Raw genomic sequence first — 12,297 nt, forward strand, 5'->3', positions numbered from 1 at the left:
TACCATTATTTTTATCTAATTTCAACTTTTCATTAAATTTAATAACTTTATATACAGTTTTTAAATACTGGCAGTCCTGGCAGCTTTGCTCGCAGAAATCGCGCGCGCTATTTAAAAAAGAACTTGCCGGAACTAGCTATAAAATCGCTAAGTTTGCAACAGTTCATTCGTTCGCTGCTATCGATAGACAAATCGATAATTCAACACGTGCAGTCGAGATGTAATACGCTGTTTTAATTTATTTATTTATACGCTCTAACCACTGTGTTAGCCCGGCCAAGTACTCTTAGCCATGGCAACAGCAAAGTCAGCAAATCATAGCGACTGTCTCTCCTATTTGCAGGTAAGTGCGCCGGCAGTTTCAAATAAAAATTGTTGATTTGATTATCCTTTGCCGCCATAGACGCTCGGCGATGCCACGCCCAAGGAGGTCGCCGACAAATTGGCCGGTCAAATAAATAAGGAGGCCGACAATCCGGACACAAGCAGCATCAATCAGGCTGCACTGAATGTCAGCTTTCGCGTCTATTATCACATCGTGCACAAATACGAGCTGCCGGATGAACACTTTGCAGATTTGCCCCAGCTGCTGTCGGTTGAGGAGCCAAAGGCATTCCTAATGCTGCAGTCTGTGCTGCTTACAGATCACTGGTCACGACTCGATGCCCAGTTAATTGAGGGCAAGTGTATTGATGCCATTATTGCTGCACTGCAGCAGAACAACAGTTGCCTAGTGCATCAATTAAAGGCCACCAATCTGCTGGTGAAAAAGTTTCCCAAGCTTGAGTTGCTAAAGCTACAACTGGAGCATTTCTACCACTGCCTGCAGCGTCAGAGCCAGGTAGGATCTAGAGAGGAGACGCTGACGCTTTTTAATCATTGCTGCAAGCAGCATCGTCGAGCGTTCTTTTACTTTCGCCTGATTGTCGAGTTCTGGCCATGGACGAATCGCAACAAATACTATCTGCTCAGTGGCATACTTAATTCGCATGCACTGCCAGAGCTTCTGGTCGCCAGCGGGCACAGCGAGACGGAATTCTTTGCGGGACTTCGCCTGAGTCTTAGTTACAAGGGACTGCGGGCAGCCAGTCAGTATCCTGTGAAGAGTCTGAGCAGCCAGAGGTCTCCAGCTCTGCTGTCATTGGCTGTGGAGCTGCTGGTCAATGGCAGCGTTGCCGAAATACAAAACTTTCACTCACAGTGGTTTCTTCGCATCCAACAGCGGGATGCTCTCTTCCAATTGCTGCAGGCAAAGCCGGAAATTGTGGAATTCCTTGCCAGCTCGGAAGCAGCTCGGCCCGCCAGCGATCAGCATCGTCTCATACTGATATTCAGTATGTTTGCTAAGGAAATCTATGTGACATCCAAGCTACATTTTTTCAAGATCAGCACAGAACTCTTGACTAATTGCAGCTGCTTCGAAACGGACGCACAACTCTTAATCTTTAAGTTCCTAGTGGATAATCTGGGCAATTTCGCCGTCGAGGATTGTTTAGAGTTCTTCTACAACTTTATGGAGCGTCATCGCGGCGTGGAGAGCTCGGAGTTTCGCAACACAATGCTCGGCAAGATGCCCAACATCATCAATCACACGGCAAAGCATTTCAATAAGGCATTGAAAGCGGTTGGCAGCGATGCACTTGCTCAGGATATAAAACGCTTCTTTTGCCAGTTGCAGCAACTGATAGAACAGGACATGCTTTGCGATGTCTATCAGCCCAGGATCTTTGCACTCAAACTACTTGAGATTCTACAGAAATCCCTCTATAGCACACATGTCTCCAAGAATGCCAAGATGTGCAGCACCCAGCAGAACCAACAGCTTGGCGCCTTTCTCTTAGATCAAGGCGTCTTTCGACCGCATTCCATGGCACAGTTGTTGTTCAACTCCCTCAACGATCCCCAAGGATTCGACGATGCTTTGGAGCTGACGGTGTCGCTGCTGCTCCAACTGGGTCACGTGGATAGCAAGCAGTGCATTGAGCATTGCCAAAGGTTCTGGTCCAGCTCCGATGTGGATGAATGTGCGCTCGTCTCGCTCTACGCACAGCTGGCGGTGCGCAGCTCCTCGGATCAGCAACAAATCAAAGATCTCTATGATCTTTGCCTGCAACAATTGAACAGCAAATTGGAGGCATTCTCTACAGATCCCCTACAAACGGCCAAAGCTGCTGGTGGTCATCTCTTTGGACACATATGCGTCTTGGATGAGCTGGTCAGCGGCGGTGGTGGCTATCTGGGAGCATCTATTGTTGATCTCTTGCCGCTGCTCGAACGCATACTCAATGTCATTCTGGAGTTTCTGAATCTGGCGAATGCGAGGCGGGAGAAATGCGCAGTTGCCACTGCAGCCAGTTTCCAGGATATGGACGAGAGCTTGCAACTGCTGGTCAGTGAGAGCGTCCATGAAGCCACTGAGGATGCCGAAACCTGTCGCAAGTATTTGCTCATGAGTTTCTGGCTTACTTTAAAGGTCAGCTTAAATTCTATTCTACTGTCTTTCGTTAAGTAATCCCCTTTGATTTCAGGCCTGTTGCGACTTGGCCACCAGTGTTGGCTGTGTACTGCTCCGCGAGAGTAATCCTGAGCCGAACTATGCTGCACTGCAGCGCTGCCTGGACATTAATGTGGCCGTGTTGACGCGTTGCCGGCACAAGGGCGCCATTGAGGCAGCAGGATTGAGCATTGGCAAACTGACGCGTGCCATGACCAATCACAGTGATCTTCAAGGGATGCAGCTGCTGCACGATTGCTTGGAACGCGAGCTGCTCTCCGAGTGCCGTCTGGTGAGCACCACACGACGTGGTGCGGGATTCTCCATCATGTTTCTGCACGTGCTCAAGAACGATAATCCGCGTCGACAACTGCTGCATCGCGCCGTGCAGCGCATACTGAAGCGTCTCAATGAAACCACACACAGTGAGGAAGCATCCGGCAGCAATAACCACGATCGCTGGGAGGCTCTGGCGCTGCATTATCTCTGTGTGCTGGTGAGGGACACGGAATTGCGGCCAGCAATGTGCAAGTACTACAATGAGATAATGCTGGTGGGCATGGCGCACATTGACAATCCCGAGTGGACCATTTCCAATGCTGCACTGCAGCTCTTTGGCGCCAGTCTGGGCAAACTGGTGGGTCAGCGCCAGGCGACCGAATTTGAGACGAAGCTGGCCTGGGAGCCCAGTGAGCTGAACTATGAGGAGCTGGCCTGTCTGCTGCCCAAGGCATGTGAGCATATGCTGCAGTGCTGCGATACCGAGCAGGTCAACTCCTCCATAATACTCTTCCTGGGCTTTCTCTCCAAGGTGGAGCATTTGTGCACCACAGGCCAGCGGCAACAGTCGAGCGATCTGTTGCAGCGCTTCCGCCGGCTCAGCTGGCGTCTGTTGCGGCACAAATGCGAGCAAGTGCGTCTCCTGGCCGCCAGGTGCTTTGTGCGTGCTCACGAGTTTCGCTGCGATCTGCCAGCGGTGCTGCTGGCCAGCGCCAAAGTGGCAACACAGCTCCAGGAGGATAACTTCTATGAGGGACTGGTGTACACTCTGCACGCGGGCGTGCTCAAGCTGCAGCACGAGGCGCGTCACGTTTGGACGGCAGCAGAGATGCAACGATTCCAGCAGCAGCTGCTCATCCAGTTGCAGGTGACGGAGCAAGTGAAACGCTTTAAAGCGTACACATTGAATGTGCTGCTCCAATTGCTGCTGCTGCTGGAGGCCAATGAGCAGGCGGCAATGGTGCGACAGCTGCTGGAGAAGCGGGCCTAATCTAACGCTATTATTTATCTAATCTAGCATCTAGATAACTAAGCCAAAAGTCAACTTGTAGTCTATAATTGTAACGCTTGCTTTTACAACAAACAATTAAACGAAGCATTTACTATTTGTAGCATTTACCCAAAGAAAAAACAAAAAGAAATGATAAACTTGAATTGCTTTTCAACTGAATCCTTCGCCCGTTTCCTGTTCCATGGCCTGCTGCTGTTGTTGTTGTTGTTTCTCTTGCGTCTCCTGTGCCATCTGCTGCAGCGTCCGACTGAGAATGTTGCGGAGTATATGCGGCTTGCAGTGCTCCTCCAGCCAGGGTATAACACCACTGGTCAGCTGCTTGAAGTTATCCATGGGTATGTGCTGGAATGTCTCAAACATTTCGTCAATTATCGCCTGAAACTGCAAAGGGGAGAATGTATCAGCCAAGCATAGAGTGATAGTGTTTAAAACTGGGTTAAATTCTATTTGCTGACCACTTGAAATTTGGCCTCGTCTGTGAGGCGTGCCTCCTCGGGTCCCGGATTTGCCTGCTGGTGTTGGAGCATGGTCTCATAGCCATTCTGTATGATTCGCAATGCCGTCACCTCTTTTTGCAGTGCCGCACTCTCATCCTCCTGCTTGAGTTTCTGCTGATTCAGATAGCCAATGTAATCGATGGATTTTTGCAATATCAGCGCTTTGCTCAGCTTGTAACCGGACGAGTCATTTGGCTGGCAACGTGGCACCAGCTCTTGCAAGCTATCGTATCCCTTTTTGATTGCATCCCGACGCTTCTGCTCCGCCTGAGTGTGCGCCGATCGTCTGCGTTCCTTGTAGCTGAGTGTTGAGTTCGAATTGGAGGCCGCCGAGTGTCGGGCATCGCCGCTATCATCGTCGTCATCTGTTCAATGAGTAGAGAGAGACAGACAGACATGTCGGGCAATGTAATAAAACACTGCACTGTGCACTGATAGTGGACACCCAATTCAATGCCATCTCTTTATCAGCAGCTGATTTGCTCAGCTCTGCTCTGCTCGTCACGCTCCCAGCACAGCAAACAAACAAATAACAACAACAATGGAAACAGCGTCCACCTTACCAGAATTGTGGGCCGATGAGTTTGGCGTGTGGGTGCTGCCAGCGCTGCTGCAGCGTGAATAGTGCTTTCCACTCAATTCCTGATCTTGCTCCATGTTATACGCGTCTTCCTTGCTTGACAAATTATCGCTCATTATCAACTGCGTCGTTGTGATTGATGTCGTCCGTTCACAAAAACAAAACCTCAAGCCGAGGGTTGCCCATCCAGTAAAAATTCCCGTTTTGGTTCGATTTTTTGACCAAAAATAAATGGGTACATTTCAAAAAAAAGTATTCGGTATTTTTATGTTTTCCTATCGAAATATCGATATTGTTATTTTTAAAATATCACACCTCTGTAGTGAACCAAAAAGTTGTTTACTAAAATAAACAAGTGAATATGTTCCTTTCTTTTTATTATTTTTGCTTTATGCTGGCGTACAATAGTTCTTTTGGGACATTATTATTCTTCATTGCGTTTGTTCTTTACCCCGTTTGCACAAGAACTGACAACACCTTTTATTTAATTGGACTTACTTAGAGAGAAAAAATAATCAGAAATACAAAATTATTATGAATAAAAATGGTGATTTTTCAGGATATATTACTGTGATAAGTCGATAAACGTATCGATTTAATAAAATCTTATTTATATATTATTTAATTATTATTAAACATATTTATCTGAAAATACACTGGTTTAAGCCATAAAAATTACTTACTACTAGTTGTGATATTTAATTTGTTGCATATAGGCGCCGTCAGTCACTGAATCGTTGAGTCACAGTTCATATCAATCATATCAAAAGGTGGTTTAGATATTTGTTTGTATTGCAGCCCTGTTTTCGTGCACCGGCACGATGACTTTTACGTTTTCATATTGAACTTTGCCGTCGTGTCGCTTTTAAGTTTTTCGTGTCGCTTGCAGCGATTTCTTATAAATTAGCTTTGTTAAATTGATAGGGCAGTGCCACAAAATGGGTCTGCTACATGCGTTGCGTGTGAGAATCATGAATTTCATGATATTCTTCTTAATAATAATCTTGTTGCCGGGTCTGCCACCGCGCACCACTTTCCCCTACAAAGACTTCACGTAAGTTGAATTAATCAAATTGTTATTATCACCTGATATCACCGGCACCGTATTTGCCATGCAGTGTTAGTCCGCCCAAAGAACTGAAAGGAGCTCTGGAGCCCAACTTTCACCTGGATGGTGCTGAGCGTCTTCTAGAGGGTCGTATCTATGGCCCCGAGCATCTTATTGTGCGCAACAATGAGATCTATACGGGATTGCATGGTGGTGAGATCATCAAGCTGACTGCCAACCATGTAACGCATGTGGCCAAGTTTGGTCTGCCTTGTGGTAAGTGTTATCTATCTACATACATGTATTATTAGCGTGGCTTTAACAAGCGCTACTTTTAGCTGAAAACTTTGAGGAGGCACGCTGTGGTCGTCCTCTGGGCATGGCATTTGATACGCAGGGCAACAATCTGATCGTTGCCGATGCTTACTATGGTTTGTGGCAGGTTGACCTGACTTCCCACAAAAAGCAACTGTTGGTTTCGCCGCGTCAGGAGCTGCCTGGCCAGAGCATAGCACGTCCTGCCAAGCTATTCAATTCGGTGGCTGTGAGTAAACAAGGCGACATCTACTGGACCGACTCCTCATCGGATTTCCCCCTTCAAGACTTGGTCTATACCTCGTTTGCTAATCCATCTGGACGGTGAGTTCATTTCTATCTATTGATCACCGGCTGCTGTAATAACCGGTTTCTTGCTGGTCAATCCATTTGTCTCGGCTTTGTCTAACGACTTTCATGCTTTCTCTTTTTTTCAGTCTATTCAAATACAATCGGGCCAAGAATGCTAGCGAAGTGTTGCTGGATGAACTCTTTTTTGCCAACGGCTTGGCTCTCAGTCCCAACGAGGACTTCATTGTGGTCGCCGAAACGGGAGGCATGCGTTTGATGAAGTATATTTTGAAGGGTCCCAAGGCTGGACAGAGTGAGGTCTTCGTCGAGGGTCTGCCCGGCATGCCCGATAACTTAACGCCCGATGCAGAGGGTATTTGGGTGCCTTTGCCAGCCAGCGCTGATAGCGAGAATCCATCAACGTTTTCACTGTTCTCACGCTTCCCAACTATTCGTCTGTTCCTGGCGCGTATGCTGACGCTCTTCGAGCTGCCTTTCCGTTACCTCAACAGCGTGTATCCCAATAAGTTCTCTCAGCGATTTGTGCACTTCATTGGTCATGGCGAGAGTGTCATGTTGTTGGCTCCCAAACGTAGCACTGTTGTGCGCGTGGATTGGAATGGCAACATTGTGGGCTCACTGCATGGCTTTGACAAGTCTGTTGCTGGCATTTCGCATGTCCTAGAGTTCCAGGATTACTTGTATCTAGGCTCACCCTTCAATCATTATCTGGCACGCGTCAAATCACCCAAAGCGTCCAAGCAACCCACCGTAAAGGTGCGCAATGTGCGCGTAGAGGGCGAGGGATTGGAGGCGTCTGTTGGTGCAGCACCCACGACAACTACCGCCAAGCCAAAGACACAGACAGCACCAAAGACGACCACGTCCAAGCCACAGACTACCACAACAACAACAACGACCACTACTAAGAAGCCAACAACAACAACGACCACTACTAAGAAGCCAACAACAACAACCACAACAACGCCCAAGCCAAAAACTACAACAGCCAAGCCGGCCACAACAACAACTCCAACTACTACTACAACAACGACGACAACAACGCCAAAGCCAGCAACAACCACAACAACAAAAAAGAGTACAACAACCACAACTACACCAAAGCCGGCAACAACAACGACAAAACGCACTGTGCCCAGCAAACCAGCGCCCGTTGAGGAAGAGATTCCCGTGGACACGAAGCCGCCTCAGAAGGAGAAGCTGAAGGTGATCAACAAACAAGGCGACCACGTTGAACTTTAAGCGGCATCTAAAAAATGAACAAAAAAAAAAAAGCAAAAACAATCTTTATTTACAACAGTTTTGGCAAAAGTTTTCTATAATTTTTTCTTCTCCAATTTTGTTGGATGAATTGAAGTGGATTTATTAAGTTATTAAGTACTAACTAGCTAATTTGTAATTAGCTGCAAGCTTTATCTCAAGCCAAAACTGTTAAACTCCAGGCAGCTTCTTATATGTCGCACAATTTGCATATAATTGCGTTTTGCCAAAATTGTAACACTCCAAAATGCTCTGAAACTACGAAACATTCCCAATTTCAATTAAGCTTAATTATGTATTTAGTTACGACCACGATTTAGTCGTACTGTAAATGACGCAAATGCTCATTGAATTCTCTTATTGTTTAAACATTAAACAATGCCCAACATTGTTAATTAATTAATACACACTTTAGCACTCAATCGAAACGAAAATATTTCTCATTTTTTGTACTGATTGTGAGTTGTAATCATCTCTTTTTTTCACTTAAAAGTAAAATGTTTTCTAAAAACAATAAGACTTATATTTAGTTTAGGCATTAAGTATAAATAGTGTGAGAGTGAGAGGGAGAGGGAGAGGGTAGTGCATTTCTGTTCTAGCACTTTGGTCGACTTGGCGGCTCCTTGGGATCCGTCCAGCTCCAGTCGGCGTAGTGTATACAGCGACCAAGTTCCTCGGAGTAGAGCTGTGATTGCGGACAGCGTTGAAGGCGTGCTCGCGTCCCTTGCTTATCGCAGATCCAGAATGATGTGGGATCCCAGAAATTACGAAACATGCGATTCAGCTCCTCCAGACCCTGACAGCCGGGCTCGCCGTTATGTTCATAATACTTGGACTTTTGGATGGGCAAGTGTGCGGTGGCCATTGCTTTGGTATAAGCCTAAAAGTAAATAGGAAATGCAAAATATTTAGAAAAGTTTTATATATATGAATGTATAAAGAAATTTCTATAAATATGCATCGCAGACTCAATTAATTTAAGTAGACATATTATGCTTTGTGCTTACCTGTCTGTGTATTAAGATTTGATGTCTTTCCTTCAAAAATTTCAGTTGGCAACGAACAAGAATTTCTGTTTCGTTGAGCAAAAACTTGTGTGCTTGCTGTTTCACGATTATTGTGCTTCTGATGTGTCATAGCGAATCATTTCCCGTTTAAATACAATTCGCATGAGCGACAAGCGCTGCGAGCGTCGTAACGGGAAGGGCACGGGGTCCAATTCGCTTTAGTAATGTCTGGCAAACATTGACGCGACGACTGAATTTTTATTTTATCTATAAAAATACTAACAACAAATTACGTTGAGTTCGCTCAAAAATTAATTAACAATCGCAATTGCCGAAAGCCGCTGAGATCTTAAGTCTGCCGGTCGTTCGGTCGGACAGTCGATCGTCTGGACGCACAGATTGGTCATACGTTATCGTGGCCTTAGTCACGTGGTATTCCCGTGATCGGGGAATACGCCTAGCGAGTGGTTTTGCATACTGACGTAACGGGGGCAGTCAGTGGTGAAACAGTGTTAAAAAGTGTGTTAAGTTGACTGAACCATACCCTGTAATTTGTTAGAGAATAAAAATAAATTCACTCTTGAATACTTATATTATTTTTCTTTCACTTCATAGCCTGACATAATCACACAGAATGGTCAACTGAAGGATACCCTGTAATTGGTAAGAAAAAGAAGGTAAACTCACTGGAAGCTATTCTGTAACCATATACAATCATATACTAAAAACCGAATTTGATTATACCCTGTAACTGCTTGAAGAAAAGAAGATTAACTAGGCATGGTACATTCTAAAACATTATAATTCATTTATTATATACGCACTGACATAATAATTGTAGACTATGATGAAACAATCATAAAATGACTTTTAGATACCTCGTAATCAGCCAAAATAGCATGCGATTCTCATACACATAGAAATAGGTGCAGGAAGTGGTGAAAGAACTATAAAAAGTGGAGTGACTGACTATAAGATATTAATCATTTATTATGTAATAAAATGTGATTTATTAATCATATGTAATAATGTAAGAGGGTAGATATCAGTTAAAAATAGTAAAATAGAAGAGGGACTGACTTGAAGTTACCCTGTAATTAACTTGAAATGATCATAGTTGAATAATACAGCAGCAAATATTATTGCTTGGCTGTTGGGTGAAATATGTTTTCAAGTTTTTGAAAAAAAATAATAGTGCATTTGTAAATATTATTTATTTACGTAGGGTGTAGGAAAAAACAACAGCTCTCACAATCTCTGAGGTCGCACACGTACATAAACAGTAAATATGTTAATACAAAGTATACGAATGACTTTAGCTAAAACGAAGAACACCTTTACTGTTTATGGCCACTTCATTATACCCTTTCAATCAAAATTTGCTGGTAGGGTACAAGAACTCGCCGCTTAGCAACAAACTTTGGAAAAAGAAGGCGCAACAGGGGGCACAAGGGTCATTGGCTGTCGTGTGATTTTAAATACTCACGTGATGATAATTGCGTAATTAAACTAGACAATAGACGCCTCCCATTATGGCTTAGCACGTCCGATTTATGGGATGTAATCATCTGTATAATCTGATGGAGAGATCACGCTCAAGATGCATGTACCAGTAATTTCTATGACGAGCCCCCTTTTTTATTTGCGTGCTTAACAGCAAATTCCCCCCCAACGACTTGTGACGTGTGTCACCTGTCCAGGGAATCGAAACAACATACATAATACTTGTCTTATCAATGGCGTACGTATTAGGTTTTTCTGAGAAGCTGTGAACTTTCATAAATTCTGTGCGGGTGGATCCATGAATACACGTGATAGGTAAGTGGGAAGACCGTCGGCGACTGAAAGTATTTATAATGTTGGCTAATTACGTCAAGGGGGTATGATAATTATCCATGGGCTGTGCACACGTGGGCAGCAGCTGTTTAAAGTTTCGCAGCCGAAGTGAAACGGGAGCTCACGAGGCGTATGCATAATATTCACAATTGATTAGCGTCTCTAGGCGAAACAGACTTCTGTTGTCTATTGCTTAACTAGTTCAAAGTGAGAATTTGTTGGACTGTTGGATTTGCTGGAAATGAATACTTGATTTATACAGTATCTTAAAAATAACTATGGCTAACACAATTTACGTTTCGTTGAGCTTTTTATCTGCTAAGCAAAAATTGTGTAGTTCCTTTAATAATAATTTAATAATAGAGTATCTAAAGTTCGCTGTGTTGTATTGATAACACTATATAACACAATTTCGGTTTCATCGAGGTTTCTGTTGAAACCTGTAAAAACATTTAATTTACATGTTATCATATGCTCATAAGTCATATGTCGTTTAGCTTTTTTGGTTGTAAATTAAAGCTCAATAAACTGTTTTTATTCATCTGTAAAGTTTGAAATGTATAGCTTTGCTTATTCTTTGTTTTGTCAGCTAAGTTAAGATGCATGACTTTTTGGCATTCAATTAAAGCTAAGTTTTTTGACATATAAAAAAACTGTTTAATAAACATTAAATGAGCTACTTTATTTACGGATATAACATTTTTGAAATATTTATTTATGTGGTTGATAGAAGCATCGCTTTCTGATAATTTAAGTGTTTTAGCGTTTGCAATTTATTAATTGTGCTTTATTCTGTTTCACTGTTTCAATTTCTGTGAAACTTTTTGGATATAAACAGGTGCAGTTCTCTTATGAAGAACCGAAACGTCAAGTAAAGGTTTCCAGTTTTGCGTTGACTAGAGTAATTACCGCGTAATTTCGTGGTGTGGCGACGGCACTATAAATACATAATTGGACTGAAATTGAAGATGATGTGGCAAACAATGAAGCCGCCTTTTGTCTGGTAACAAATTGTAATCTATGGTTGCAACAAAAGGGCAACACCGGCTAGTATCCATTTGGCCGGACGGTCACGCGTCTTCAAATTAAGCGTCCAGACGTAGGTGTTGCCACGCGACCTGTAAGACAGCGAGTAAAGTAGACTGAAGAGGGTCAAACTACGGGTCATTCACCTGGTCTTGTAGAGCGGACACTCGTAGACACGTTGGAGTTCCTGTTTCTCCTGGACAATGGACTTGATGTAGACGACAGGCATGGCGCAGAGCAGTTCCTTGGGATGCAGGGCAACAATAGAGTTCAACTGGCAATCCCAGCTGGCGCCATCCAGATACAGCTCATGCACAAATGCGCCCTCTAGCGGCGGTAAGCTGAAAGGCGAGAAATAAAATAATGATTTAAATATATATCACTTAAAAAAGTCGCAGTTTGGTAAAAAATACTAATACATATTAATTTCACTATTTTTATACTTTTCAGGTTATTATGTTAGCTTGAATTAAAGCAACGGAAATATAATAATTAACTTAGGGCCGGTTTTTCAAAGTCTATTTAAGGCGTTTGATAATTATACAACAGATATTTTTTCGTAAAATATAATCAATGTCAAATTTGAATTTATCTGTTTTATTGGACATTGAAAAACCAGCCCTTAGAATAG

General features: G+C 43.7%; 5 protein-coding genes across 7 annotated transcripts in view; 2 read left to right on the forward strand and 3 right to left on the reverse strand.

The window, feature by feature from the left end:
• The first annotated feature begins 211 nt into the window (after positions 1-211).
• On the forward strand, positions 212-3,898 carry LOC117791763. Its single transcript, XM_034631638.1, has 3 exons — positions 212-343; positions 404-2,473; positions 2,529-3,898. The coding sequence occupies exons 1-3, from the start codon at positions 293-295 to the stop codon at positions 3,762-3,764; spliced, it is 3,357 nt and encodes a 1,118-aa protein (XP_034487529.1). The 5' UTR covers positions 212-292; the 3' UTR covers positions 3,765-3,898.
• Positions 3,825-5,055, reverse strand: LOC117791766 (max-like protein X). The gene is made up of 3 exons (XM_034631643.1): positions 4,846-5,055; positions 4,241-4,647; positions 3,825-4,166 (listed from the first exon to the last, which is right to left on the reverse strand). Exons 1-3 carry the CDS (start codon positions 4,976-4,978, stop codon positions 3,936-3,938), a joined length of 771 nt encoding a protein of 256 aa, XP_034487534.1. The 5' UTR covers positions 4,979-5,055; the 3' UTR covers positions 3,825-3,935.
• Positions 5,056-5,687: 632 nt separating this feature from the next.
• LOC117791765 (adipocyte plasma membrane-associated protein) lies at positions 5,688-8,196 on the forward strand. Of its 2 annotated transcripts, XM_034631642.1 has the most exons (5): positions 5,688-5,916; positions 5,981-6,186; positions 6,249-6,549; positions 6,663-7,488; positions 7,558-8,196. In XM_034631642.1, exons 1-5 carry the CDS (start codon positions 5,801-5,803, stop codon positions 7,777-7,779), a joined length of 1,671 nt encoding a protein of 556 aa, XP_034487533.1. In that variant the 5' UTR covers positions 5,688-5,800; the 3' UTR covers positions 7,780-8,196. The 2 variants fall into 2 exon arrangements, with proteins under 2 accessions (XP_034487533.1, XP_034487532.1); XM_034631641.1 differs by having other exon boundaries at positions 6,663-8,196.
• Positions 8,197-8,281: 85 nt separating this feature from the next.
• Positions 8,282-8,960, reverse strand: LOC117791768. 2 transcript variants are annotated; one of them, XM_034631644.1, is made up of 2 exons: positions 8,805-8,960; positions 8,282-8,664 (listed from the first exon to the last, which is right to left on the reverse strand). In XM_034631644.1, the coding sequence occupies exons 1-2, from the start codon at positions 8,932-8,934 to the stop codon at positions 8,393-8,395; spliced, it is 402 nt and encodes a 133-aa protein (XP_034487535.1). In that variant the 5' UTR covers positions 8,935-8,960; the 3' UTR covers positions 8,282-8,392. The 2 variants fall into 2 exon arrangements, with proteins under 2 accessions (XP_034487535.1, XP_034487536.1); XM_034631645.1 differs by having other exon boundaries at positions 8,282-8,677; positions 8,805-8,954.
• A 2,567-nt stretch (positions 8,961-11,527) lies between these two features.
• The window catches only part of LOC117792477 (dynein heavy chain 17, axonemal), a 32,737-nt gene continuing 31,967 nt past the window's right edge, over positions 11,528-12,297 (reverse strand). The window contains exons 29-30 of the mRNA XM_034632639.1: positions 11,813-12,007; positions 11,528-11,758 (exon numbers count right to left, since the gene is read on the reverse strand). Coding sequence (XP_034488530.1) covers positions 11,659-11,758; positions 11,813-12,007 — 295 coding nt within the window. The 3' untranslated portion in view covers positions 11,528-11,658. The remainder of the gene's footprint in view (positions 11,759-11,812; positions 12,008-12,297) is intronic.

This window comes from Drosophila innubila (genome assembly GCF_004354385.1).
Source record: "Drosophila innubila isolate TH190305 chromosome 3R unlocalized genomic scaffold, UK_Dinn_1.0 2_E_3R, whole genome shotgun sequence".
NCBI classification, from domain to species: domain Eukaryota; kingdom Metazoa; phylum Arthropoda; class Insecta; order Diptera; family Drosophilidae; genus Drosophila; species Drosophila innubila.

Excerpts from the sequence above, each read along its gene's own strand:
- LOC117791768 (XM_034631644.1), bottom strand. The coding sequence starts at position 8,934 with ATGACACATCAGAAGCACAATAATCGTGAAACAGCAAGCACACAAGTT. Across the intron at positions 8,665-8,804 it reads AAATCTTAATACACAGACAG|CAATGGCCACCGCACACTTG; the intron begins GTAAGCACAAAG and ends CTTATACCAAAG.
- LOC117791765 (XM_034631641.1), top strand. The coding sequence starts at position 5,801 with ATGGGTCTGCTACATGCGTTGCGTGTGAGAATCATGAATTTCATGATA. Across the intron at positions 5,917-5,980 it reads TTCCCCTACAAAGACTTCAC|TGTTAGTCCGCCCAAAGAAC; the intron begins GTAAGTTGAATT and ends TTTGCCATGCAG. Across the intron at positions 6,187-6,248 it reads CAAGTTTGGTCTGCCTTGTG|CTGAAAACTTTGAGGAGGCA; the intron begins GTAAGTGTTATC and ends CGCTACTTTTAG.
- LOC117791766 (XM_034631643.1), bottom strand. The coding sequence starts at position 4,978 with ATGAGCGATAATTTGTCAAGCAAGGAAGACGCGTATAACATGGAGCAA. Across the intron at positions 4,648-4,845 it reads CTCATCGGCCCACAATTCTG|ATGACGACGATGATAGCGGC; the intron begins GTAAGGTGGACG and ends CTCATTGAACAG. Across the intron at positions 4,167-4,240 it reads ACGAGGCCAAATTTCAAGTG|TTTCAGGCGATAATTGACGA; the intron begins GTCAGCAAATAG and ends TCCCCTTTGCAG.
- LOC117791763 (XM_034631638.1), top strand. The coding sequence starts at position 293 with ATGGCAACAGCAAAGTCAGCAAATCATAGCGACTGTCTCTCCTATTTG. Across the intron at positions 344-403 it reads ACTGTCTCTCCTATTTGCAG|ACGCTCGGCGATGCCACGCC; the intron begins GTAAGTGCGCCG and ends TTGCCGCCATAG. Across the intron at positions 2,474-2,528 it reads GTTTCTGGCTTACTTTAAAG|GCCTGTTGCGACTTGGCCAC; the intron begins GTCAGCTTAAAT and ends CTTTGATTTCAG.